Consider the following 26,689-nt stretch of genomic DNA (forward strand, 5'->3'; position numbering starts at 1 on the left):
GTTTTTACTCGCTGGTTTCTATGATGTAATTTGCATAAATTAATTATTTACACCCGAAATTTAACTTCCTAAATCCTTGTAATATTTAATTTTTGAGTGTTTCTCCAAAAAAACTGCTGTAGCTTTATGCAAATCAGCACCCTATTGTAGATAAATAGTCTGTTGATTCTCCTGGTAACACTTCCTACACTTGGATGTGTCTGAGATACGTGAAGAAATGACAGTTCTAATTAAACATCTGTTTAATATTTTTACACTCTGCAGACTTCAAGTGCAAAAAGTTGATACTCAGCTGAATCCATGAGGTTAGTGTTTGTGCAGCTTTGCTGGTGAACAAAAGAGCAGGAACAATTCCAACAGGCACAGCAAGCCAGCTTGTACATGTTCTCTCCTCATGATCAGCCGGCTCCCTCAGCCATTAGCAGGCTCACATAAATTAGAAAGCATGATGTCAGTGACTGGCACCTGAAAAAGATTTTAAAGGCTAAGATTGACGAAACAGGATCTTTCCTCATTCAAATTTGATTACTTTGAAAAGTCATTTTAATTTTGATTGCTAATAAGAGAAGAGATGATAGCTGCAGAGGAGTGTGGGAATAGGGGCCGACTGAAGGGTGCTTTAGCTGGCTTGAGGAGAACTGGAATGAGGATGAGATGAGTGACAACAGAATTGAGAGGAGGTGAAGATGCAGTGATTACTGTGTTACGAGCCCAGGTTGCTACTTGGTGAGTGTCCCTTTAAGGCACCTGAACGGTTGTGTGTGTGGCTTTGTCTGCCTGATGCGAGTGGGAGCAGAGAGCTCCTATGACCGATATAACTGGAATGCTGCAGGTGTCTAAAAGCTGATTTGTTGAAGTGCTGGCAACTGTAGAGAGATATCTGTGAGCTGATTCCTGAACCCAGCCACAGACAAAGAGAGAGGGAGAGAGACGTGAGAGTTGGTAGTACTGACTGCCAGCTTCTGCATCTATGGGTGAAGCACAATCGTTGTGACTGTCACTTTATAATCCATACATGGATTTTTGGAGCAATCTGTGGAGTCCACTTTGTCATTAACCTGTACCAGGAATGGGGTATATCTGTGGGCTGCCATGTATCAAGTGCCCTCGGGGTGGCAGATATTTTGGAACAAAGCCACAGAGATCTTCGGCGATTGAGGCGTCGTATTAGTTCCATTGTGGAACTTGTGGAATTCGTAAACTCCTTCTCTCTACATTCTCTCTACCTTCTAACATGGTTTTCAGAAGCTTTTGCTCATCGTTTTGCTTCGTGACTTACTGAACTGTACTGATCTTTGAGAACTGTTCCTAGACTTGGGGTTTGGGAACTAGCCACACACAGACTTCGGTTTATTTTGGTCAATGTCTGATATCTAACGTTTTTATTTTTCTTATTATTACAAGTAGTTATCAATAAATAGATTCTAACATTTAAACATTTCTCATTGTGTTTCGTTTGCTGCTGGTACGTACAACTGGAATTGGTTTATTATTGTCACATGTACCGAGGTACAGTGAAAAACTTTGTTTTGCCTGCCATCCACACAGATCACTTCATCACATCAGCACATTGAGGTAGTACAAGGGAAAACAATAACAGGATGTAGAATAAAGTGTTACACTTACAGAGAAAGTGCAGTGCAGGCAGACAATAAGATGCAAGTCCTTAATGAGGTAGATTGTGAGGTCAAGAGTCCATCTTATCGTACTGGGGAGTCATTCAATAGTCTTATGACAGTGGAATAGAAGCTGAGCTTGAGCCTGGTGGTACAATTTAAAGGAAGAGTTTTGTGGGACAGTTTAAAGCAAAATGTGAGTCTGGTAATGGATATGAGGTATGGTAGGAAATGGAGGTTATGTGAGAAGGTTAGGAATTCATTAGGATGTGGGTGGAGAGATGTGGAGCCATGGGGAGGGAACAGCTGAGACATCCACCCGTCTCTCCAGCTTGTTACCTTGCATTGAACCATACACACAATCTGCAGTCTGTCCCTCTGCCCCATCAAGAGCCCAGAGGAGTGCCTCCCATGGCTCATTGACTTTAAGTTGGGCCAAGCAGTAAGTTTAACAAAGCTCACTTACTGTTAATGCAAAACACAAAAAGTGGGCTGTGTTTGCAATCAGCACAGCGTTTCATTGTGATTTTTTTTGTTGATGATCGGAAAAGGAATCAAAAAGATGAATCATCAGGAATGGATACATTACATTTTTGACACTTGACAATTCTTTTGGAGGAAGTTCAGGTAAATGATTAACATGGGAACTATTTCTGATTGGTGAATTGCTTTTAAACAGAAAACTGGGAATTCCATAAATTATTGAGAATTTTCTGGAGTAATTTTATGGATATATACATTTCCTCAGGGCTGTATGAATTGCTCATCTTATTAAAAGATTAGTAAATATCAAGAAATTGTAGCCCAACAGTCATTGAGCATTTCATATACTGGCTGAACAATTTCTCAACAGCTGCTTCAAATTTCAAAGAGAGAAGTTTACCACCAGCAACTTTCAGGCAGGCTGAGATCAGGGGCTGCTGGTGACCGGCCTGGCAGACTGTGACGCTTGGATTTTCTCATGAAGACCACTCTGCAAGGGATGGGTAGCAACAGACATTACTATTGACCTAGGCAGGAAACCCACAAGCAGTTTCCAAGATGAAGCAACAAACAATCTGCTGGAAGAACCCAGCGGGTCGAGCATCATCTGTGGGAGGAAAGGAATTGTCCACATTTCAGGTCGAAACCCTGCATCAGGACCTGAAAGGTCAACAGTTCCTTTCCCCCACAGATGCTGCTCGACCCACTGGGTTCCTCCAGCAGATTGTTTGTTGCTCCAGATTCCAGTGTCTGCCGTCTCTGGTGTCTACATTTCCAAGATGAAGGTCCTTACATTGAGATATTTGACATTACAATGTCTTTGATTAAGCAAAATTGTGCTTATAGCAATGGAATAGATTGTAGTGCAAATTATATTCCTACCATTTTATGTCGGACTTATCAAAGCAATCCCATGGAAAGCCAATGGATTTTATAAAAGTAGAACTTGTGCAAGAGAGAACTATAATTTTAATAATTATTTCCATAGAAATGTTGGGATATCATTTTCAGCAACAGTGCAGCAGGACAAGGCTAATTGGCAACCTGGTCTGTGCTCCAGCTGATGCAGCCCGTGGGATGAAAATGATCCCGGATACAATATGGACTTCAACCACCATCAGGAAGAATTTTTACCCCTGTATTCCTCCTTATTGGTAAACTTGTGCTCTAAGCATAGAGATTTTGTTCTGAACTATACAATTAGAACTGGTAACATTGTGTTTGAGACGTGAGCAGGAAAGTGAACTGTATTGTAAAAGGAAAAATCAATACTTATGAGTTATGATGCCTGACAGCAATTTAATTTCTACTGCAGTGTGCAAGGCGGAGTGCTTCTTACACTCTGCTGGCTGTTCAACAAGAAGGTAAAAAGAGGCAAATGGTAACCTGACAGAATTAGTATTTTCAGTTATTTCTGGCACTACTTTTGTAAGGAAGTAGAGCACAAGAAAGGAGAAATAAACCCCTCTGGATTTTCTGTAACAAAGATCAACTTTGTCTGCACTATCGCGCATTAAATTGCCGTGATTCAAGAGGAAATTAGAGGCAATATCAATGATTGGACAATTCAGACAGAGAGTATGTTGAGGCACAAGGAGTTAATGGTGTGCTGGGAGGGCTTTTTTTACAGTAATTTTTCTGATCAGCATTGTTATTTCTGCAATCTCCAAATACTTGGGCTCAGTACTGACTGTAATTTTGTGAGGAAAGGAAAGGTAATTTTCTGCATTGTATGGGGACTTCTGATTTTTCAAGATATCATCCCGGGCACAGCTTGCCCCTCTACCTTTCGTCCATCGACTCACCCTACATAGTTAAATAAGGTGACTTATGAGTAACCAGTAATATGATAGAAATGTGACTGAACTCCTTGTAATAAATATATTAAAATCAAAAGTAGCAGCACTATGGAAGAAAGTAGCAAAAGGAAAATATACTTCTAATCTGTGAGGAATTTTAAAAAGTTTATTAGATAAATAATTTTAGTGGCAAAAGGGAAAATGTTGACTCTAGATTTTATACAACGTGGAACGGTACAGCCCACAATGTTGTGCCGACATCGCTAATCCCGCCTACCTACAGAATGCCCACATCCCTCTATTTTCCTCTCATTCATGTGCCCATCCAAACCCCTCCTTAAGAGCCCCCAGTGAATTTGCCTCCACCGCCCTATCAGGCAATGCATTCCAGGCATCCACCACTCTCTCAGTAAAAAAAACTTAGCCCTCACGCCTGCTCTAAACCTACCCCCTCTCACCTTAAGTGCATGCCCTCTGATATTGGATTGCTCAATAATGGGAAAAAGATATTGCTTGTTCTTTTTTTTTTGCTCTTTTGCTCTTTTATAGTTTGCTCTTCTCTTTTCCTTGATACCCCGTAGGTTAGTTCCTTGCTGTGGACAGCATCAATCTCATCACCAGCCTACCCCAATAACGTAAAATGGGTAATTTCCTTCAGGAACATTTCCTCATTCTTTCACAGAAATCATGTCAAAAGCCAGCAGAGTGTTGTTCTTAAAAAAGCATTAACAGAGTCTAGTTAACAGAGTAAATTTTACTAGGAAACGAAATGGCTTTCTAATAAATATATTTTGAGTTTACTGCATTAAGTTGTACAGATCTGCTGTATACCTCTGTTATCAGTCAATTCAGACTGCTGCTCAATAATATAGTATTGATCATTAAAACTATAAGTGCAACATTACCGGAGGTATGTAATAATTTGTGACATTCCTATTGCATAATTAAAAGATGTTTCTTTAAATATTATTTTCATACGCATAGTGTAAGACTTCAAGAGATCTTTTATATAGTAAATGCTTTCTTGCAGTTAAATAAACCCTTGACATTAAGGACAGTTATTTGGTTTTGCTGATTAACATGCACAGCAATGTCATTATGAGTTCTTTTGTAAGACCCGGAAACACTTTAATACTGATGCTCATTAGCTGCATTTTTCGATATCTTGTAGACCTGTACAAGACCTATGTAAGTATCTCATCCGCGTATTGATTATTCCATCACCAGACTGAAGCCTTCTAATCAGATAAATTCACTGATTTATTGCAAAACTGCCACGCCAGTGAGAGGAAAGCAGGGCTGATGCTGTGATCCTCTAACCTGCCTCTCTCCAAGCAAAGCTCGTGCTGGCTATTGCAGATGCATTGTAACAGTGGGGCGGGAAAGTCCACTTTCTGAAGTTTAATTGCAATTGTAATTCCTCAATGAGAGAACCTCTGAAGCTACTGGGGGAAAATATTTGCTGAAACTGAAATTGGTGATAAGGGCAAGGATAGGCTCCACAGCGCAGCAGGTCTGCATCAGTTCTATGGTTTAACCATATAACATGAAGCCAGGTCGAACTGTAAGTAAAGTTACAGATGTTGTGACACACTGCAGAGATTATTCACATTGTACCATCACAAATTGTAACAGGAAATATAAAACTGGCTTTTTGTTTAAATTACAGTCATTGACAACATTAATCACTTCCAGGTAATGCTCTATACTGATCCTGAAAATTCTGCGGTGCAATTAAAGTATTCATTTATTTCAATTACTTATTTAAAAGCAGAAAATGCTGGAAGTGCTCATCTGTGGAGGGAGGAACAGGGTTCATGTTTTCAGATGTTGGAGTCAGTTTCCATTATCAATGTTTTCCAGCATTTTGTTTTCATTTCAGATTTCTAGCTGCTGCAGAATTGTTCTTTAATGCTAATTAGTTTACGTTTCAATTACAACAATCAGCTTTAATGTACTTTCCATTTCAACTCTGTGGCCAAGCACTGTGCATATTTGTGAGGCCAACTGAAAGAGGAGGAACGAACTTGTCCTTCTCGGATCGTCTGCTGGTTACAGACGCTACAGTGCGCTGACGGTTCCCTTCCATGCTGTAATGACTTTTAATCCCATGCAGTCTGGACTTTTTGTCTGCCCCACAACTCCTGCTTAAGTGTCCCAAATCCACAGTATGCTGGACTTTGTATTTAGTTTCAGTTAACACTCGACTGCAGTCATCACAGAGAGAGTTTGAACAATTAAAGCATGATTTATAGTGTTTGGTGAAATGTCAAATTTCAGTTGCTGACTTGCCTTTCTTGGGTAACTTAAAGTGGATATTTGTTTGTGTTTATGTAATGATTGCATAAGGAAGTAGAAAATGATATTTCTCTGTGTGCTTCTTGGTTTCTTGCTGTTCCATCACAGTAAGATGTTTGTGTCCACTGATGCATGCTGATAGCCAACTGAACCACTGAGGTATTAAGTCATAGTTTAATGAAAAACTCAAAAATGTCAGCATTTTGGAGACCCAGTGTGTTGCTTCTGCTGGAGAAACCTCTCTGCTCTCTACTTAAAAGTGAAGGTTAGTGGGGGAAATAAGGAGACACAAGAGATTCTGCAGATGCTGGAATCTGGAGCAACACACACAAAATGCTGGAGGAACTCAGCGGGTCACGGCAGCATCTGTGGAGGGAAATAAACAGTCGACGTATTCAGGGCTGAGACCCTTCATCAGGACTGGAAAGGAAGAGGGCAGAAGCCAAGAATAAGAGGGAGGGGGAGGAGCGCACGCAGGCAGGTGATAGGTGAGTCCAGGTGGAGAGGGGGAAGGTGGGTGTGGGCAGATGAAAGGGAGTGAAGTGAGAAGCTGGAAGTTGATAGTTGGAAGAGGCCAAGGGGTGAAGAAGGAGAATCTGATTGGAAGAGGACAGTTGAATAAAGGGAAGAAGGTGGGGCAAGTCATGAGGGTGGGGAGGCAAAGAGGGGTGAAAGGGCCACAGAAATGAGGGTAAACAAAGGGGGCAGAAAAACTGAAGGAAGGAGTTACTGGAAGTTAGAGAAAATTGATGTTGAGGCCATCAGGCTGGAGACTCCCAAGTCAGAATATGAGGTGTGGTTTCCTTCCAAACCTGGGTCTGGCCTCAGAGGGGCAGTAGAGGAGGCCGTGGTATGGACATGTTCCATGTGGGAATGGGAAGTAGAATTAAAGTGGGTGGCCACCGGGAGGTCCTGGCTGTTCTAGCGAACGGAGCGAAGGTGGCTTGGACGAGGCGGGTCACCCAATCAGCGTCGGGTCTCACCGATGTACAGGAGGCTGCACCGGGAAGCACCGGATGCAATAAATGTCACCCTCGGATCACAGGTGAAGCACTGCCTCACCTGGAAGGACTGTGGATGATCTGTCTCCGGAGGTGGAGACAGAGAGATCCAGAAAGGGGGGAGAGGTGTTGGAGACGGGACCGGGTTGTACCTGAGGGCAGGGTGGAAGTCGGAGGCAAAGTTGGTGGAGTTGATGAGCTCAGCACGGGTGCAGGAAGCAGCCCCAGTGCAGTCGTCAGTGTAGCGGAGAGGAGAGTTGGGGAGTTGCCGGTGTAGGCCTGGAACACGGGCGGTTCCACGTAGCCCATAGCGCTACCCCCTTTGGTCCACGTCCCCTCCTATCAGAATCTTTCTTCTTCAGCACTTTTCCTTTTCCACCTATCACCTCCCAGCTTCTCACAACAATCCCTTTCATCCCCCTTCCCCACCCACTTACCCCCCCCCCCCCCTCACCTGGACTTACCTGTCACCTGCCTGCCTGTGCTCCTCCCCCTCCCCCTCCCCCTGCCTGTGCTCCTCCCCCTCCCCCTCCCCCTCCCCCTGTCTGCCTGCGCTCCTCCCCCTGCCCCCACCTTCTGATTCTGGCTTCTGCCCTCTTCCTTTCCAGTCCTGATGAGGGGTCTGTTTATTTCCCTCCATGGATGCTGCCTGACCTGCTGAGTTCCTCCAGCATTTTGTGTGTGTTGGGGGAAATAAGGTAGCTGTATATTGTGGTGCAAAGGACACCGAATATTTCAATTTTTTAATGCCGTCAATATATTTGATTGAAATTTTAGACCATAGAACAGTACAGCACAGTACAGGCCCTTCGGCCCACAACGTTGTGCCAACCTATATAAACCTACTTCATGATCAACTTAACCCTTCCCTCCTACACAGCCCATAACCCTCCATTTTTCTTGTATCCATGTGCCTATCTAAGAGTCTCAAATGTCCTTGTTATATCAGCCTCTACCACCACCCCCAACAGTGCGTTCCAGGCACCCACCACTCTCTGTGTAAACAACCCACCTCTGACATCTCCCCTGAACTTTCCTTCGCTCACCTTAAATGGATGTCCTCTGGTATTGCCCTGGGGAAAAGGTGCTGGCTGTCCACTCTATCGATGCACCTCATAACCTTACGTACCTCCATCAAGTCGCCTCTCATCCTGCATCGCTCCAGAGAGAACAGCCCGAGATCGCTCAATCTCTCCTCGTTCCTCATTATTGTCCTTATTGTCTAATTTCACAAAAGACTTTTGGAATTTACACAATAAAGGTTTGTGATACAGTTAACTGGTGGAGAATTTAATTATTTATTAAATATAATTAATTAAAAGACTTTAAATCTTTATATAATGCATCATTTTGTGCAAAGTCAAGTAGTACAGCACATAGAAATCTTGCAAACCACAGAGGTTGTTGTAAACCTGTAACAATCAGACACTGAGGACATCTGCTGCCTGTTAAAAGACCTAATTATTTCAGTCACTGGGCTATATCATGAAAGCCCCACTGGAGCTCACCAAACAACTGGTCAGGATACTGAAGGTTAAGAAGAAAGTGTAAATATAAGAACATAAGACATAGGAACAGTCGGCCATCTGGCTCCCTGAAACTGCTGCACATCTTCAGTAAGATCTGGACTGACCTTTCTACCTCAACATTCTTTTCCTGCCTTATCCACACTTCACTTGATTCCTCTAATATCCAGAAATCAATCCCTGTATTGAATACAATCACTGACTGAGACACCACGCCCTCTGGGTAATGAATTCCAAAGACTCGTCACCCTTTGAATGGAGACTGTCGCTCACCATTTCTGCTGTTTTATTACCAAAGTAGAAAACTTCTTATTTCTCTGCATTGTTCTCCATCTGCCACGTCGTTGCCCTCTCACTCACCGTGTCCAATTCCCACTGCAACCTCTTCCTCATATTCCCATACAGCTTTGTGTCATTGGCAAACCTGGAAATATTACACTTGGTGTCTTCAGCCAAATCGTTGATATCGACTGCAATTAGCTGGGACCCAAGCACCGATCCTTGCAGTGCCTACCTGTCAGACCTTTTTATTCCTGTTCTTTGTCGTCCATCTGTTAACCAACTCAAAGTGCATGCAGTTATATTGCCCTCAATCCCATGTTCTCTAGACTTGTTCACCAACCTCCTGCCAGGGGATTTATCAAAAGCCCTCTGAAATTCCAAGTACACAATATCCACTGGCTTTCTCTCAGCTACTGTGCCAGGTACATCACCAGAGAGCTCCAGTAGATTAGCCAAACATGCATATTCACATTGGCTGTATAGACTTGTGTGCAAGGGTGACCGGAGTCTGGGAGAGAAACTGAGTAAGATACAGAAATCAGAGACAGAATGTTGAGGGAGAGCACAGGAAAGGCATCTTTCTTCACACAATATATTGTGTGATCATAGGGGAAAACGAATTATAAAGCCAGCCAATTATTTCATTCCTGCTTTGCTGACAGGAAAAAATTCAAGGCTAATGACTTGCATCCATGAGGTAGTGATTCTAATTGTGAGCAGTTGTTAGATTGGAGAAAAGAAAATAGAAATTAAGAGGCAAGTACTTTATTATTTCATCTGATTTCTTCTCAAATAGAAGCAGATTGAATTGAAACAAAACAGACTGAGGGAAGGGTTAGTAACTGAGGGCTCCAGTGCAGTGGTTCAGTTATTGGACTAGCAGGTGGAATGCTGGTCCATTGGTTCAGAGGCAGGAGTTTGAGTCCCTCCATGGTTGCTGAGGAATTTAAGTTCAAGTAAGTTAATTAATTGGGCATCAAAATAAAAGCTTGTCTCAGTAAGAGTGAAACATGGAAGTACAGATTGTTGTAGGTTCACTGATGTTCTTCAGGGAAGGAAATTCATCATGCTGACCCAGTCTGGGCTGTATATCACTGCAGCCCCATCACTGTGGTTGACCCTTGACTGCCTCCATAATCTGGGAGCAATTAGCGATGGACAACAAATTGGCAATGACATCCAATTCCTGTGAACAAATAAACAAGGCGAACTGCTGGAGGGTGAAGCAGTTGCTGGCTGTTCTGAAGGGGGGAGGGTGTGTGGGGAGTGCGGAGAGTGTGTGGGGAGTGCGGATGGTGTGTGGGGAGTGCGGAGAGTGTGTGGCGATTGCACAGGGGGGAGAGTGCGTGGGGAGTGTACACAGAAATATCTCTGGTTCAGGTGCAGTGAATCAGTTTAATCTTCGTTTCTATTTCTGTGTCTGAAACTGATGGTGCTGCTTCTGTAATGTTAGTCTTGTCATGAAGTTACTCTGAGATATCACTGGACAAAGGCACAAGAGGTTTGTCCAGAATTTTTTTCTTGTGTTAAAGTACAATCTGGTTGAAATAAATGGGTTAACGTTGAACTAACTGACATGTCAGGGAGATGCTGTAAATATTTACACAGCAGCAACCTAGAGCATATTTTGAGAGTGAAGATATCCATTGTTGTCACCTCACAATTTATATTATTTAGTCAATAAAAAGGAAGGGTAGTGATTTGATAATAAATGCATTTCAGTTGGCAAAAGTTGAATATGCATTGCTTCATTATTTGTATTTCACTTCATACATCTTTGTCAGCAAGCAATTCCTTTTGGGAACCGAATACAGGCTGGGCTAATATTAGGCATATGGGGCACATAAAGAAATGCTAAATATGCTTTGAAAGTGATTTTGCTTTGTGTCTAGCTCTTAGCTTAGCATATTGGCATGCGCATTGATAAACAACCAGAGGTCTGACAGACTGCAGAAGCATTGACTTGGTGCTGATTACTGGATGTGTGCAGGTATGCTGCTGCTTACCTCCTCCTTTCTGTTCTTGTTATATTTATCCACATGCATGTGTGAGAACAGTAGACTGTTACACATTTTTCACAATGGGAAGGGGCTCAGTGTGTTACTGGGCATCTTGTGAAGAACCACATTCTCGTTCTAGTATGTTTTAATTTCAAGAGCAGCTCACACAGCCTTGCTTTTCCTGACGCTTGTTTCTAAGGTACGTTCAACTCTATATCCATTACTTTAAAATCATGGAGTTGTATTTGCAGCCTATTATTTATTAACTATTTGATAATTGTTTCCTGGTGCTGACCACGGATCACTGTGGAGAATGTACTGCAATCTGTAAGGCAAACTTGAATTTACTCTGAGCTTTTAGCAGCGGCTTGTTCTCTGTCTTTAATCTCGTCACACACAGGTTCTCAGCATGCCCTGAAATCACAATTAAAATGTTAATTATTAAAAAGCATATTGACCGTTGCACTTTCTACTTGTTCAGCCCAGCGTGTTTTATGGTATACTGTAATTTCCTGTTTACTATTGGGTTCAAGGAGCTTTCACCTCCAGCTTTCAATTGTCAGCTCTTTTGTGCTTGGTAGATTGAGTTCTTTTGGTGTAAATGGTGCCCAGCCCCAGCAGTGGAGGACCTCGATTCCACCCTAGACATCTGAACTTTCAGCAGGAGCTTTAAAGGGACGTCTTTCCCATTCAAACTTTTGGTGATTATTCTGTTAGGTTGTTATTGGGAAACATGGTCCTTTTTTGACTAATGTAACCTGAAAGGATAATTGGGACACAGGAGACTGCAGATGTTGGAAACTGGAGCAAGAAACAATCTGCTGGAGGAATGATGCAGAGTTTCAACCCGAGACGTCGACAATTCCTTCCCTCCCACAGATGCTGCTCGACCCACTGAGTTCCTCCAGCTGATTGTGTATTGCTGAAAGGCTAATTGTTATTGATAAAGTTAGGCAGCTAATTAAATATTTCAGAAGATAAAATATTGAGGGAAACATAAATTCAGTTCTTTCAACAACAATTTAGCTCCTCCAACAGCCAGCATGTAATACTTGGTGATAGTTACAAGCAGCTTGCTTATTAGCCATTTTAGTAGTTCTCGACCCAGTGATTTTATTGAAAAATATCTCACACAAATATATTTTTTGCCAATCTATATTTTTTCTGGAATTGCATGAGAGACGTTGTTGTCGACTCCAGTGGTAGCAGCAGTAGCTTTGAAATATTTATTGCCTCATTCATCAAGGACTAAGATAGTTGAAACTGTGGCGCACTTCCTTCACTGCCTTTGTTGGCGTTATGGGAAATCTACTGAGTCGATTGCAGTAGATATATCGTAAGACTGGGACAGTTTCACATCGTGCGCTATAAAGACAAGATTAGAGATATTGCCACAGTTGATGAAGAGTGGAAAGCAAGAATCTAAAGCACTGAGTAGAACAGCAGCCTTAGGAGCAGGAGTTGGCCGTCTGGACCTTCACACCTGCTTTGCCGTTCATTGAGGTTGTGGTTGATCAGCCATTCAACTCCATTTTCCTGCACTCTCCCCATATGCCCTAATTTCCTTTAATTTCTGGAAATCCATCAATCTCTGTTTTGAATGAATCCAATGATGGAGTCTCCCTGTGGGGTAGCAAATTAAAAGTTTCATTACCCTCTGACTTATTCAGAAACACATTATCATTTCATCAACTAAAGTTTGTACATAAGACCAATTCACAAAAAGTGTGCAAGGACATTTGTAATTATGGCAAACATAGAATTTCTATTTTATCTATTACTTACAAATAAAATGAGGTAGTAGAACTGCATTAAGTAGAATGTCTCTTCAAGAAACAATGAGAGCAGTTGGCTTCAGGCTTTTGTTTGAGTTGGCTGTTTCAACGGCTTTAGTTTGAAGTTAAGTTCTTTACATCTGCAATACTGAAAGTGGAACACAGATACCTATTTTGCAGTTGCAGGAGCCTCAAACCATCTGATGGCCGAGCCTTTTCAGGACAACCACTTTGATTCTTGTCACCCAACTCTGTGCAATCTCATAAATTTCTTCATGTTACAAAGCGGGTAATTTCACCTTAATTTTTCAGAGGTACAATTATCAGTTCAAGCATATTGTACACAAGGTATGATTCCAATCTACTTGCACAGCAGCATGGAACATTCATTTGTATCAGCAGTCGTCCTGGCTGGTGGTTTCAAAGATTCAGCATTTTCACAATTAAAGACTAAAAGAAAAACCGGAACAAGATTTTACTCATGTTTTCCTTTGAACTTGTAATGAGGAAATAAAACTTCACTGACAAGGAATGGCTACTCTCATCCGCGTGATTCAGAATTATTATCTTCTGTGGGTAACTGTGAATAAATGTTAATCCATCAACGAACATATGTTTATCAGTGAAACAAAGCTGTTACAGGAATAAATCAAGAAAAATGCAGAATTAATTTTTGAAATTCAAATATCTGAGTTATCTAGCAAAGTACTTGAGTCTTGGGTTTATTCTAATATTGTCCTAATGACATTAAAGGCCATTTGGCCCATCAAGTCTATGCCAGCTCTTGGCCGAGTTTAAGCCATTCCCCCAATTATTTCCATGCGTCCTGTTCTCTTTCAGATGTCCATCCGCTCCCCCCGATCCTCCTGCTATGCATCTAGACACTCAGAGTCATTTACAGGAGCCAATTATCTTACTAGCCCACAAATCTCTGGGATGTGGGAGGAAACCAGAGCACCCGGGAGAAATCCACGTGGTCACAGGGCAAACCTTGAACTCTGCTCTGAAAGCATCCAGGGTCAGGATTGAACCCGGGGTTGCTGGTTTTGTGTGAAGAACAAAATATTTCAGGGGACAAAACATTTTTGCTCTTATTGTGCTGAACAGTTTTTAGTAACTTTGTTTGATTTTCTATTACCGGAACCAAAAATGAGCTAGCTTCTGAATTTTCAATGATTAAATATGTGGTTAGCCTATTATAATCTAGCATGGATTGGATACTCTGAACTGATAAACAGTGTTGCATAATTCTCAAAATTTTTCTGCTTTTCATATTTTAAAGTATGGAATTGACATTTGGAAAAAAAAATTATCACCAAAATATTTATTTGAGTTGTCTTTTAAGCTGTTCCCTCTTAATTTGTAAGTTTCCAGCAGTTTTTCTTTACTGGTTAGTTAAATGTGCCTCAAAATCCTAAATAGGTCACAACTTTACCGTGAGTGACAAAGAAAAATGTGTTTCCTAATCAGGGCAACGCTATATGTTATTAATAGTATGATACAGGTCATATTATGTGATATTGAGCTGTGGTAATTTAGGAAGAAATGTACTTGAAATAGGACTGCTACAAGATATATAAATTTAGTGTAGTTAATTGGAGCTGATACATTTTTATGTAGTATCGCTAAGTCTTGCCTTGTGCATCCTACTTCAGTGTTCATGTGAATGTAGTTGGTCTAGTTTAAGCATACATTTAAAAATAGCATTTACTGTCGGTATTTAAATCATCTAGATTAGCTTGTACTGCTGGGTTAGTTTGTGGTTTCAGGCAGAGTTTAACATTTGATTAACCCTGCAAATATAGGACAATTGTGCATTGGGATTAAATGGCATCATATTTGCAGCCAGTCAGTGTTTAGGTTCAATCTGGAAATTAAAATGACTGCGGCTCTCAGCTCCAAAGCTGGTGCTGCTCCGGGGGACAGAACACTGCACGCTGCCACAGCAGCATATCTTCAATAGTTTTGTAAAGTTAGGAATTGTCACCAATACTTGCAAGACTTTCAAGAGTTTAGAGGGATATGGGCCAATGCTGGGAAATGGGATTAGCTTGAAGATACATCTTGGTCGGCATGGACAAGTATGGGCCAAAGGGCCTTTCCCCGTGCTGTACTATTCCATGACTCCATGACTTGTATTGACCAAGAACAGCAGCAAGATCAAGTCCATGTAGTTTTTGTCACAAATACTGTTTATCTGCTGCAGCTCAGCGAAGTGTTGGAGAGATGTGTTCCTTCACTTTTGGGAAGCACATGCCCTATGTCACTTTCAGACTCATTGGATGTAATAAAGCTTCACGGATCGAAGCTCTAGTTCTGATGTTGCGCCAGCAGTCCCACCTCTGATGGAAGGTCAAAGAGTCTTGATGAATGAAAACCAGGGCTTCGGGTCTGAATTCTGACTTGACCTCTGGTGAGATTGCATGCCCAATGGTGGTTACCAGCATTCCTATCTTGGATCTTTGGACTGTTCTTACATTATTTCACCCCACTTTCCAATGGAAGAACACACAAAGTAAGAATAAGCACATGAGCCCGTGGTTATTACTTTTTGAGGTGCATATTTCAGTTTAAGTTTGTGGCAGCATATGTGAACTACATGATTCTTTAGGTTAACGTGATGCACAGTGGCTTACATTGTCCTGAATTATACAGCTTCTATGTTCTGGTTGCTTTTCTGATTTCAAAAGAGATTCACTGGGCTCATCCATGGGATGATAGGGTTGTTATGTTGCAAATAGCTAAAGAAGTTGGATCTGTTTTCCCTTGAGTTTGGAAGAATGAGGAATGATTTTATTGGAACATGTAAGGTCCTACGGTGGCGTGACGGGGTGGATGTTGAAACATTTCAACTGATGGGACGTCCCAAACAAAAGGGCATAGTTACAAGGTAAGGAAGCAGCCATTTGCAGGTGAGGTGAGCAGGAACTTCTTCTCACAGAGCATGGTTAATCTCTGGAATTCTCTTTCCCTGAGGGTTGTGGAGGATAAATTGCTGAAGGAGTTTAAGGAGGAGGTAGACAAATTTTTGAGAGATAGAGGAATTGAGTCCTGGGGCAGATCAGCCATGATCATATTGAATGGTAGTACAGACTTGAGGGGCTGAGTGGTCTTCTCCTGCTCCTTTTGTGTTTGTTCTCCTTTTAAAACTTCCTGCATTGCCAATGCACCTTGACCTCGATTATTACCCTCCTTGCATTTGTGTGGTAAACCTGCCTTTTATAAAATCAAATCAGCAAATGAACCTAATTGCATTTGGTTTGTCTCTCTAGCCTGTTAAGTAGTCTGAGAGATTTTATACAAAATTATTCAACCAACAGTAAAAGTATCAAAGGCTGGATATGGAACGTGTTCTCTATGTTTATGGTTATTGGTTTGGTGCACCAAATGGTGATACACTGGGTATGAAACTCTACCGATAGTGTCTCATCTAATAGCTTTACAGGTTATCTGATCAAAGTCAAAGTTTATTGTCACATGATAAATCTGTGTATGCACAGGTGCAAAGAACATCTTACTTGCAGCAGCATCACAGGCACAGAGCATCAGATAAGCAGCATTCACAAGAAAAACATAAATTAAACATAAATTGTACACAAGTTTTACAAAAAAAGAGCATAGTTAGAACAAAATAAACCAAAGCCCATTTTAGTGCAAGGTGATCAAAGTGGTCACGGTGTTGATAAACTGTAGTATTAGGGTTGTGCCGGTTGGTTCAAGAACCGAATGGTTGAAGGGAAGTAGCTGTTCCTGAACCTGGTGGTGTGGGACTTCAGGCTTGTGTACCTCCTGCCCGACGGGAGCTGCGAGAAGATGGCACGGCCCGGATGGTAGGGATCTTTGATGATAGATGTTGCCTTCTTGAGGCAGCGTCTCATGTAGATACTACCGATGGTGGGGAGGGACATGCCTGTGATGTATTGGGCTGAGTTTACTACTCTCTGCAGCTTCTCATGTTCCTGTGTATTCGAATTGCCGTACCAGACCATGATGCAACCAATCAGGACACTTCCAACAGCACATCTGTAGAAGTTTGTTAGAGTGCTCAGTGACAAGCCGAACCTCCTTAACCTCCTAAGAAAGTAAAGACGCTGGCACACCTTCCTTATGATTGTGTCTCCATGCTGGGCCCAGGACATGTGTTGAGCCTCATGCATGAATTCAGTAACTGAGACAATATATAGATCACTGGCACCTTTGTTTTTGTTAATATGGAAATTGGATTGCTGCCTTGGATCCTGACTCCTTCAGGGTCATTACGACTGATGCTTCAGTTTCCTCCAAGGGGATGGAACAGTATTGAACATCTGCAGCCACAAGCACATTGCATCATGTCTCAATGGTAATTGAGTCTCTTGGTTCTGATTGTCACATTCCTTTGTCTGGTCTACAAATCAAAAGGCTCAGACTTCTGCTAATTGCAATCAACTCTGCCGTGTTGAGTCAGCATTGGGTCGCCACATCATCAAGCCTTCACTTTAGATGGATACATAGTTGGTACCTCTGGGATTTATGCAACTTATATACTAGGATTTTCACTGCCATGTTTGCTGTAATAATGATTTGATATAGTGCAGTGAGAAGCAAAAAATAGATTGATTTAGCATTTTTCACATGCTGAATTGCTTTGAAGAGCCCTGACATTTGTCATGCTCAACAGCATGATGTTATAAATGGCAGTGAGATGAACGCATTTCTGGTGGTCTAAAAGCAAAATGTCGCTGATACTGGAAATCTGACATAAAGTAAGCAGTATTGGAAACACTCAGCAGATCTGGCAGGATCCACAGGAAGAGAAACAGAGTTAGCATTTCATGGTGGTTTTGATTCAGAGTGTGTTTTGGGCTGGACACAGGGGACACTCCCAGCTGCTCTTTCAATGATGCCATGGGGTCCTTGGTGCACGTATCACAGTATTTGGCATTGCCGAGCTTCACCACATTTACGAGCCTTGCATTGGGGTGCTTCCCAGGTTAGAGATACATAGGTTAAATGGCAATCTTTGGTGCATTTTAACTACATGTCAAGCATGTTATGTAGGTGTATTCTTGGTCCCTTTATTTTGGCCACCACCCTGCTGCTGTGTTGGATTATTGACCTCCACTCTGAGAAGGCTAGATTGAAAACTTCAGAGGAGGATTGATTAAAATGAGATCAAAGGACTGCTTCTCTCTGTTAATTTATTTTGTACCCAATCCTGTGCCTACCATAATGTGAATAATAACTGTTTCTAGTCACCTGAGTATTATTCTCTAAGACTTGTTCTAATGTATTCTGTACTTAATAACATTAGGACATTCTTTTATGCAAAAGAGGAAGTGAAATAATTTAATTTTTGAACCATCATTCTCCTTCACAGTAAACCGTGCATGATCTGCTGAGCATTTTGTCCATTCCCAAATTAATTAAATTGCAGCTTTAGACTCGCCAAATACATTAAAAATTAAATTTAAAGTCTGAGAAAGAGCCGTTCTGTCTGGGCCATTGAAGGCACATGAATCTCTTGCCTGCCTCTTATTCTCAAGTAACTTTAAAACTATTCATTTGATTAGTTTTGTTTTGTTTTCTGAATGAAAGGAGACCACTCTGTTCATCAATTTTATTCTGTACCCGATGCTCCACTAAGGTTGTGTAATTCCAATTCCATTTCCTTTCCTTTTCTCCGAATCCTTTCCTCTATTCGTCCAGTTCTATTATATCATGTCATGTGCTCTATAAAAGGTGACACTTGCAGTAACTTTTGGAATCCCCTATTGGATTCCATTATTCCTCCTGAGAAAAGGCTTTAAACTTCCTTCATAATTATAATCACTTACTCTAATTATTTTTACTCTATTCTGTCCATATCTCTCAGCTCCTTGCTGTAATAGCATTCCCAAGACAGCAGCCAATGTTTAAATTGCTTTAACCTACGTATGTTCTTTGTTTGTATCCTCAATCTCCTATGTATAAAATCCCAAGTTCAAATATGCAACCCCCTTTTCCCATTAAAGTGCAGTAATAAAGTTGCCTTTGACATTAGTTACCTAAAATAATTTCAGAATAAAATAAAAACAATAATAAAAATCTGAACGGACTAACGATGTGGGAAACCATAAATCATTGCAAGGTTCCTTTCTTCTAATTATTATTACTGGAGATGAGCAATGCATGTAGCAACCCATTTCTTCACACGTTGTAGATGATTATCATGCTCTGGGTTGCTTCAGTAATAAAGGATCCTTTTTATCAGAACAAATTTCAGTCTGACCAGACAGGATAAATTAAGTGCAAACCCCACTCTCCTCCTTTCTGTTACGATTACCTCACTGAAGGTTAGTCAGTCCTAGAGCCACAATGCATGGAAACAGGACCTTCAGCTCGTCAAGTCTGTGTTGACCAATCCCACATCCCTGTCAACACTCCATCCCCCATTACCCCACCCCTCCTGATTCTGTCGCTCACCTACACACCACAGCCATGTGCAGTGGCCACTTTCTCTACCAACCTCTCATCTTTGGGATATGGGATGAAACCTGAGCACCCAGAGGAAACCCACAGTCACAGGAAGAAGGTACAAACCCCACACGGACAACACTGGAGGTCACTGGAGTTGCAAGGCTTCACTGTTCTCTGGTCTCTTGCTCGCCACGGCTGCAAGGCAGAGCTCACTCTACTTCCGTTGGACTTGATAGCTTTACTGTTGGTCAACACAGGAGACAAGATTCATCAGGCTCGTGTGGAGTGAAGCCCAGACCTTCTGACTGAGGTGAGAGTGATCACTGAGCCAGTGCTCACTCCACCTGGGAGCCTCACTGAGTACATACTGTTTCTAAACAAGCAACTATTTGTCCATAGTTATTGATATAATGTACGCTGCCTCTCTGGAGTTAGGATGGATACCACTATGCCTTATATAAACCACTCCTTCCCAGGAATTACAGTCCCAATTCAACTAAGTGTGACCCCCCCCCCCCCCCCCCCCGCTGTATCTTAAATTGTAGATACATCGATTGTTATTTTTACCACTGGGAAGTAAATCCAGAATTCAGGAATCTTCAATTTCTGCCCAGTCACCAGGAGTTCATATTCCATCATGGTGTTAAATTATATTTAATGAATCTGGACTGACAACGAAAAGTGAATCTTTTGCCTTAAAAGTAAAGCTGGTTCACCGACGTACCCCAGCAAAGGGGAATGTCCATATATCCTCTATGTGTCCGTCATTGCAACCATTGAAGAACTTCTACCTACCTCCTGACACCAGACTAGTTGCCGAGAAGTTCATCCTTGCTCGGTAGCACCAAACATCGAACAGCACATTGCGTTCTGCCGCTGAGATTCAGTTCTTTGAATTCAATAGAATGAATTATTGAGGCAGCGTGTGACGTGCTGCTGTGTTCGTACACAGAGCGGGAATAAGTATCAAGCCCAGAGTGTTGTCTATTTCCCAACATTTTAGAGCCCAATATATTTCTGCATTTCAACTTGAGGACAACTTCTCCTGCAAGCAGTCAGGTGTCAGGTGTTCCGGTGAACGATCTGCTGTGTAAATCAGACATTTTCAGTTTCAAGAAGGTCAAAATCTGAGGCTCAAAATTCCAACTGGCATCAATGAGGGAGGGAAGTCGACATCTTCTGTGGCATTTCTTTATTCACTATCTTAGTGGAGGCATTATCCAACATAAAATGAATGGTGATTGTGAGAAAGGTGTCATAAAATGTAGGTTGTCAAACATTATTAGGTGGGTGCTCTTGAATGGGTCATTGAATGATTAACATGTCATTGATTGATTGATTATAAATTTTACATCACCCATGGCCTGGGAGGGTGACAAAGTTTGATTCTCCATTCATTTAGCAAATTATCCACTTTCTCTTTTGCTGACTTCAGTGGGAGTAAAGTGCTAATAAAGTGGGGCTCTGATCCAATGGCAGATTCCCTGCAGGGGAGTTAGGTTAATGTCACCATTCGAACTTTAAAGGTGTTCATGTCTTTACCCATTTGTGTATGGTGTGACATGCATAGTACATCGTTCTTTACAACATAGGACATAGAAGAACATAGATCAGTACAGCACAGAACAGGCCCTTCGGCCCACAATGTTGTGCCGACATAGCTATTCCCTCCTAGCTACAGAATGCCCAGATCCCTCCATTTTCCTCTCATTCATGTGCCCATCCAAGCCCCTCTTAAAAGCCCCCAATGAATTTGCCTCCACCACCCTATCAGGCAACGCATTCCAGGCATCCACCACTCACTCAGTAAAAAATGTACCCCTCACGTCTGTTCTGAACCTACCCCCTCTCACCTTAAATGCATGCCCTCTGGTATTGGATGGCTCAGTAATGGGAAAAAGATATAGCTTGTACACCTTGTCTATGCCTCTCATAATTTTATACACTTCCAAAAGATCACCCCTCAGCCTCTACCGCTCCAGAGAAAAGAGCCCAAGTTTGTCCAGCCTCTCCTGATAGCACATGCCCTCTAATCCAGGCAGCATCTTGGTAAACCTCCTCTACACCCTCTCTAAAGCCTCCTATAGTGAGGTGACTAGAACAGCACGCAATACTCTAAATGTGGCCTAACCAGAGTTCTATAGAGATGCATCATAACTTCTTGACTCCTGTACTCAATACCTCGATTAATAAATGCAAGCATTCCATAAGCCTTCTTAACCACCCTGTCTACCTGTGTAGCCACTTTCAATGAGCCATGGACTTGCACCCCAAGGTCTCTCTGCTCTTCAACACTGTTAAGGGTCTTGCCCTTAAGAGTGTACTGCCTCTTGACATTAGTCCCACCAAGGTGCACTACCTCACATTTATCCGAGTTAAGCTCCATCTGCCGTTTCTCTGCCCACATCTGCAGCTGATCCATATCACGCTGTATCCGTCGCCAGTCTTCTACACTATTCACAGCCCCACCAATCTTGGTATCATCTGCAAACTTACTGACCCATCCATCAACGTACTCATCCAGGTCATTTATGTACACCACAAACAGCAGAGGTCCCAGCACAGATCCCTGCGGAACACCAGTACTCACAGGCCTCCAGCCCGAATAAGTCCCTTCAATCACCACCCTTTGTCCTCTACGGGCAAGCCAGTTCTGGATCCACACAGCCAATTCTCCACTGACCCCATGCATCCCAACTTTCTTGATTAACCGATTATGTGGGACCTTGTCAAATGCCTTACTGAAGTCCATATAGATGACATCCACAACTCTACCTTCATCAATCTCTCTCGTCACCTTGTCAGAAAACTCAACCAGGTTAGTAAGACACTACTTGCCCTGCACAAAGCCACGCTGGCTTTCCCTAATCAAGCCATTGGATTCCAGATGCTCGTATATCCTATCTTGAAGAATTTTCTCCAGCAATTTCCTTGCAACTGATGTGAGACTCACCAGTCTATAGTTCCCCGAATTTTCCCTTGTTCCTTTCTTAAATAGAGGAACAACATTAGCCACTTGCCATTCCTCCGGGACCTCACCCGTGGTCAAACAGGACACAAAGATACTGGTCAAGGCCCCAGCAATTTCCTCTCTCGCCTCCCTCAGTAACCTGGGGTATATCCCATTGGGCCCCGAGGACTTATCCACCTCAATACTGTTTAGGAGACCTAACACTACCTCCTCCTTGACCTCTAAATGCCCTAACATGTTTCCGCCCTCAGTTCCAATTTCTGTGTCCTGCATGTCCCTTTCCTGGGTAAATACTGAAGAGAAATACTCATTCAGAACCTCACCCACATCCTCTGCATCCATAGATTCCCTTCCTTATCTTTAAGTGGTTCTACCCTTTCCCTCATTATCCTCTTATTCCTGACGTAGGTATAGAATGCCTTTGGATTCTCCTTAATCCTACTTGCTAAGGACTTTTCATGGCCCCTCCTGGCTTTCCTAATTCCTTTCTTGAGTTCATTTCTAGCTTCTCTATAGTCCTCACGTGCTCTGTCTGATCCTAATTTCCGAAGCTCTACGTACTTGTCCTTTTCCTTCTTGACTAAGTTCATCACTTCTCTGGACATCCAAGTTTCCCTTATTTTGCCATTCATGTCCTTCCTTCTAATCGGGACATACCTATCCTGTACACAGCGTATTTGATCCTTAAACACTTCCCACACGCTCGAAGTGGACTTGCCAGCAAAAAGGTTTTCCCACTTTACTCTACCTAGTTCCTGCCGTATGCCTTCATAATTAGCCCTGCTCCAATTTAAAACCCTCCCACTAGCCCCATACCCATCCTTATCTATAGCTATCCTGAAAGTTAATGAGCTGTGGTCACTGTTCCCCAATTGCTCACCCACTGATAGGTGAGTCACCTGGCCAGGCTCATTACCCAACACCAGATCCAGACTAGCCTCTCCCCTTGTTGGACATCAACATATTGATTTAGGAACCCCTCCTGGATACACCTAACAAAGTCTGCCCCATCTAACCCCCTTGCACTAAAAAGATCCCAATTTATATCAGGGAAGTTGAAGTCTCCCATGACCACAACCCTGTAATTTTTACACATTTCCCTAATATGTTTGCATATCTGTTCCTCAATGTCCCGGTGGCTATTGGGAGGTCTATAGTACACACCCAGGAGAGTGATTGCACCCTTCCTATTCCTGAATTCTACCCATATAGACTCTGTATCCGAGCCTCCATTATGTCTCCCCGGAGTGCAGCTGATATATTATCTCTAATTAGTATTGTAACTCTCCCCTCCCTTTTACCCCCCTCTCAATTCTTCCTAAAACTTTGAAACCTTGGTACATCGATCACCCATTCCTGTCCCTCCCTCAACCAAGTCTCTGTAATGGCCACAACATCATAGTTCCATGGACTGATCTATGCTCTAAGTTCAATACTCTGAGCAGTAAAGTACAAACACTTCAAACCATTCATCCCATCACATCTGTTATCAGGAATCTGCCTAATACTACATTCCCTGACATCAGCCCTCCTGCCCGTTCCCTCACTTACTGACCTGTTTTTCTGGTTCCCCTTTATTTCAGAAATTCTTGTTTATTTGTGCAGAAATCACTGAAATTGTTCATTACATTTGTTTTTAGTTTTTTGACCAGAAGTAATTTCATGGAACCTAGAACATAATTTCATTTAAACAAATAGTGATTCGATATTACAGAATTGCTGGACAGCTGTAGCACACACATAGCACAGAAAGAAGGATTCATTTTCAAAGGTGTTATCAGATTTTGCAGACACTTTGAGGATAGGATGAGTGAGCTGGGGCTTTTCTCTTTGGAGAGGAGGGGGTTGAGAGGTGACTTGATAGAGGTGTACAAGATGATGAGGCATAGATCGAGTGGACAGTCAGACACTTTTTCCCAGTGCAACAATGGCTAACATGAGGGGACATAATTTTAAGGTGATTGGAGGAAGATATAAGGGGGATGTCAGGGGTAAGTTTTTTATACAGAGAGTGGTGGGTGCGTGGAACGCACTGCTGGCAGAGGTTGTGGGGGCAGATACATTAGGGACATTTAAGAGACTCTTAGATAGACACATGAATGATAGAGAAATGGAGGGCTATGTGGGAGGGAAGGGTTAGGTAGATCTTAGAGCAGGATAAGATGTCGGCACAACATTGTGGGCCGAAGGGCCTGTACTGTGCTGTAGTGTTCTATGTTCTATGTTTATGATTTTGCTTGTTCCAACAGTTCTGTTGTCACCTAGTAAGATCCCTGATTGAAAAAAGTAATGATTTGCAAATGTCCATAGTAAATAAGTAAGGCGTAACATGACCTGTACGTTAACCAGTTCTTCCCATCTGACATCACATTGTGAACAGCTCATTTCATGTTTCACTTCTTCTTTTCTCCACAATAGATGCTCGACCCAAAATCAGACGAGAAATCTGAGATGCTACCTGAGGAAAAGGTTCCAATCAGTGACCTGCAGCTCACTGATGAAGGAGGGCTTGAAAATGAGAAGCTCCCAGAGAAAGAAAAAGCTGCAGAAGGAGAAAGTAAAGCCACAGAGGATGTGAAAGAAAGTATTGACAAGCAGGACATTACTGAGTCACAGAAACCTCGGCTGCCGTTCAATATACCCGAGCTTAGACTGGACAGAACTTTCACCCAGAGTACTGAAGACATATCCATCTTACTTGTTGATGGGGGTGAAGAGGATGATGATGAAGAGGATGAGGAGGATGATGATGATGATGATGATGACGACGACGACGACGACGACAGTGATGATTGTTACTTGGACGGCCGTGAATCTAAACGGCGCAGTATGATCGAGACATCAGAATGTGAGAAGCACTGCACTCTCTCGATTCAGAACTCGCTGCGTCGCCGGACTCACAGTGAGGGCAGTCTGAAGCAGGAGCCCAAGGCTCAGTGCTTTAAATCTGACAACGCACTCAATTGTGTGGGATGTGATGGACAGAAAGCAAAAGTTAACTGGGCTCCACCCTCGCCAAAAACCCTCAAAAAAGAGATAGCTAATGTGAAAAATGGTGGTTCCATGCACCAGTTGTGCCTCATCTTCTCTGGACGTAAAGTGAGTACTCTCATTTATTCCTCAGTTTAACTGTTGGCTGGTAAATATCTATACAATACTTGTTTGGAATGTGGATACTTATCATAAAAAGCCATCCAAACCTAAATAATGTTGCTGCCTTATCATACTGATTGGTGACAAGTGCAGGACTGTATCTTGTACTGCAGTCCCATTATAAAATATTAACAATGTTTGATGAATTTTTTATTCATATTTATAGTTTTTGGACAGAATTTTTAGTGTTTAGTTAAGCATTTTGGAACAGTCACCTGGCTTCCTGACCCTCAAGGTGTCTACATTACTTCTCAGGAGCTTTCAGTTTGCCCAGATCTGGCTGGGTTCTGACTGCAGTTCTGTCACTGGACTGCCCGTACTGGTGAAACTGCAGCTCATTCATCAGAGTGCAGGCTGTAGAGCTGTGGGGAAGATGGTAAAAATAAGATCACTAATAATTTTCTAATGACCAGCACTTTGCTTAACACTGTTAATTATTTTTATTTTTAATGTCACGGTCAATGTTGGAGCTTTGACAGTCAATAGAGCTGGGGGTGGGTTCTGCCATCTGTCAAAAGCTTTCAAGGTATTTTGTGAGGCTCGTGTTGTGACTCGGCTGCTGTCTTGTTTGAGGCTCGGCCACCTGTCTGGTCCTTGCTGCTTCTCTGGGGTGGTCTGGGCCAGCATTCTGCATCCAGAGGAGATGAGATGGAATAGGCAGTGAGTGCAAGCAGTGGGTCATCCTGGAAAACCCAGTTGAACGCATTCATATTAATACTTTTGTTTTTTGTTTTTGCTTAGTAACGTAAAATCAGAGCTTTGAGTATAGAAGTTAGGAGGTCATGGTGCAGTTGTACAGGACGCTGGTGAGGCTGCACTTGGAGTATTGTGTTCAGTTCTGGTCATCCTGCTATAGGAAAGACGTCATTAAGCTGGAGAGGGTGCAGAAAAATTTACAAGGATGTCGCCAGGATTCGAAGGACTGGGTTATAGGAAGAGGTTGGACAGGCTGGGACTTCTCTCTGTGGAGCGTAGGAGACTGAGAGGTGATCTTACAGAGGTGTAGAAGATCATGAGGGACATAGACAGGGTGAATGCATTCAGCCTTTTTCCCAGGGTTGGGGAGTCAAGAACTAGAAGGCACAGGTTTGAGGTGAGAGGACAGATTTAATAGGAGCTTGAGGAGCAACCTTTTTACACAGGGGGTGGTATGTATGTGGAACGAGCAGCCAGAGGAAGTGGTTGAGGCAGGTACAATAGAGATGCAAGAGAGACTGCAGATGCTGGAAATCTGGAGCAACACACACACAAAATGCTGGAGGAAGTCAGCAGGTCAGGCAGCATCTGTGGAGGGAAATGAACAGTCGATGTTTCGGGTGATAGGTGAATCCAGGTGAGAGGGGGAAG

At 42.5% G+C, this 26,689-nt stretch overlaps 1 protein-coding gene across 1 annotated transcript in view; it reads left to right on the forward strand.

Annotated features, from left to right (window-relative positions):
• LOC127582028 (regulator of G-protein signaling 3-like) overlaps positions 1-26,689 on the forward strand; it is a 224,014-nt gene that overhangs the window by 158,423 nt on the left and 38,902 nt on the right. Inside the window, 1 exon segment of the mRNA XM_052036961.1 lies at positions 24,608-25,288. Coding sequence (XP_051892921.1) covers positions 24,608-25,288 — 681 coding nt within the window.

Source organism: Pristis pectinata, chromosome 23 (genome assembly GCF_009764475.1).
Source record: "Pristis pectinata isolate sPriPec2 chromosome 23, sPriPec2.1.pri, whole genome shotgun sequence".
NCBI lineage: Eukaryota > Metazoa > Chordata > Chondrichthyes > Rhinopristiformes > Pristidae > Pristis > Pristis pectinata.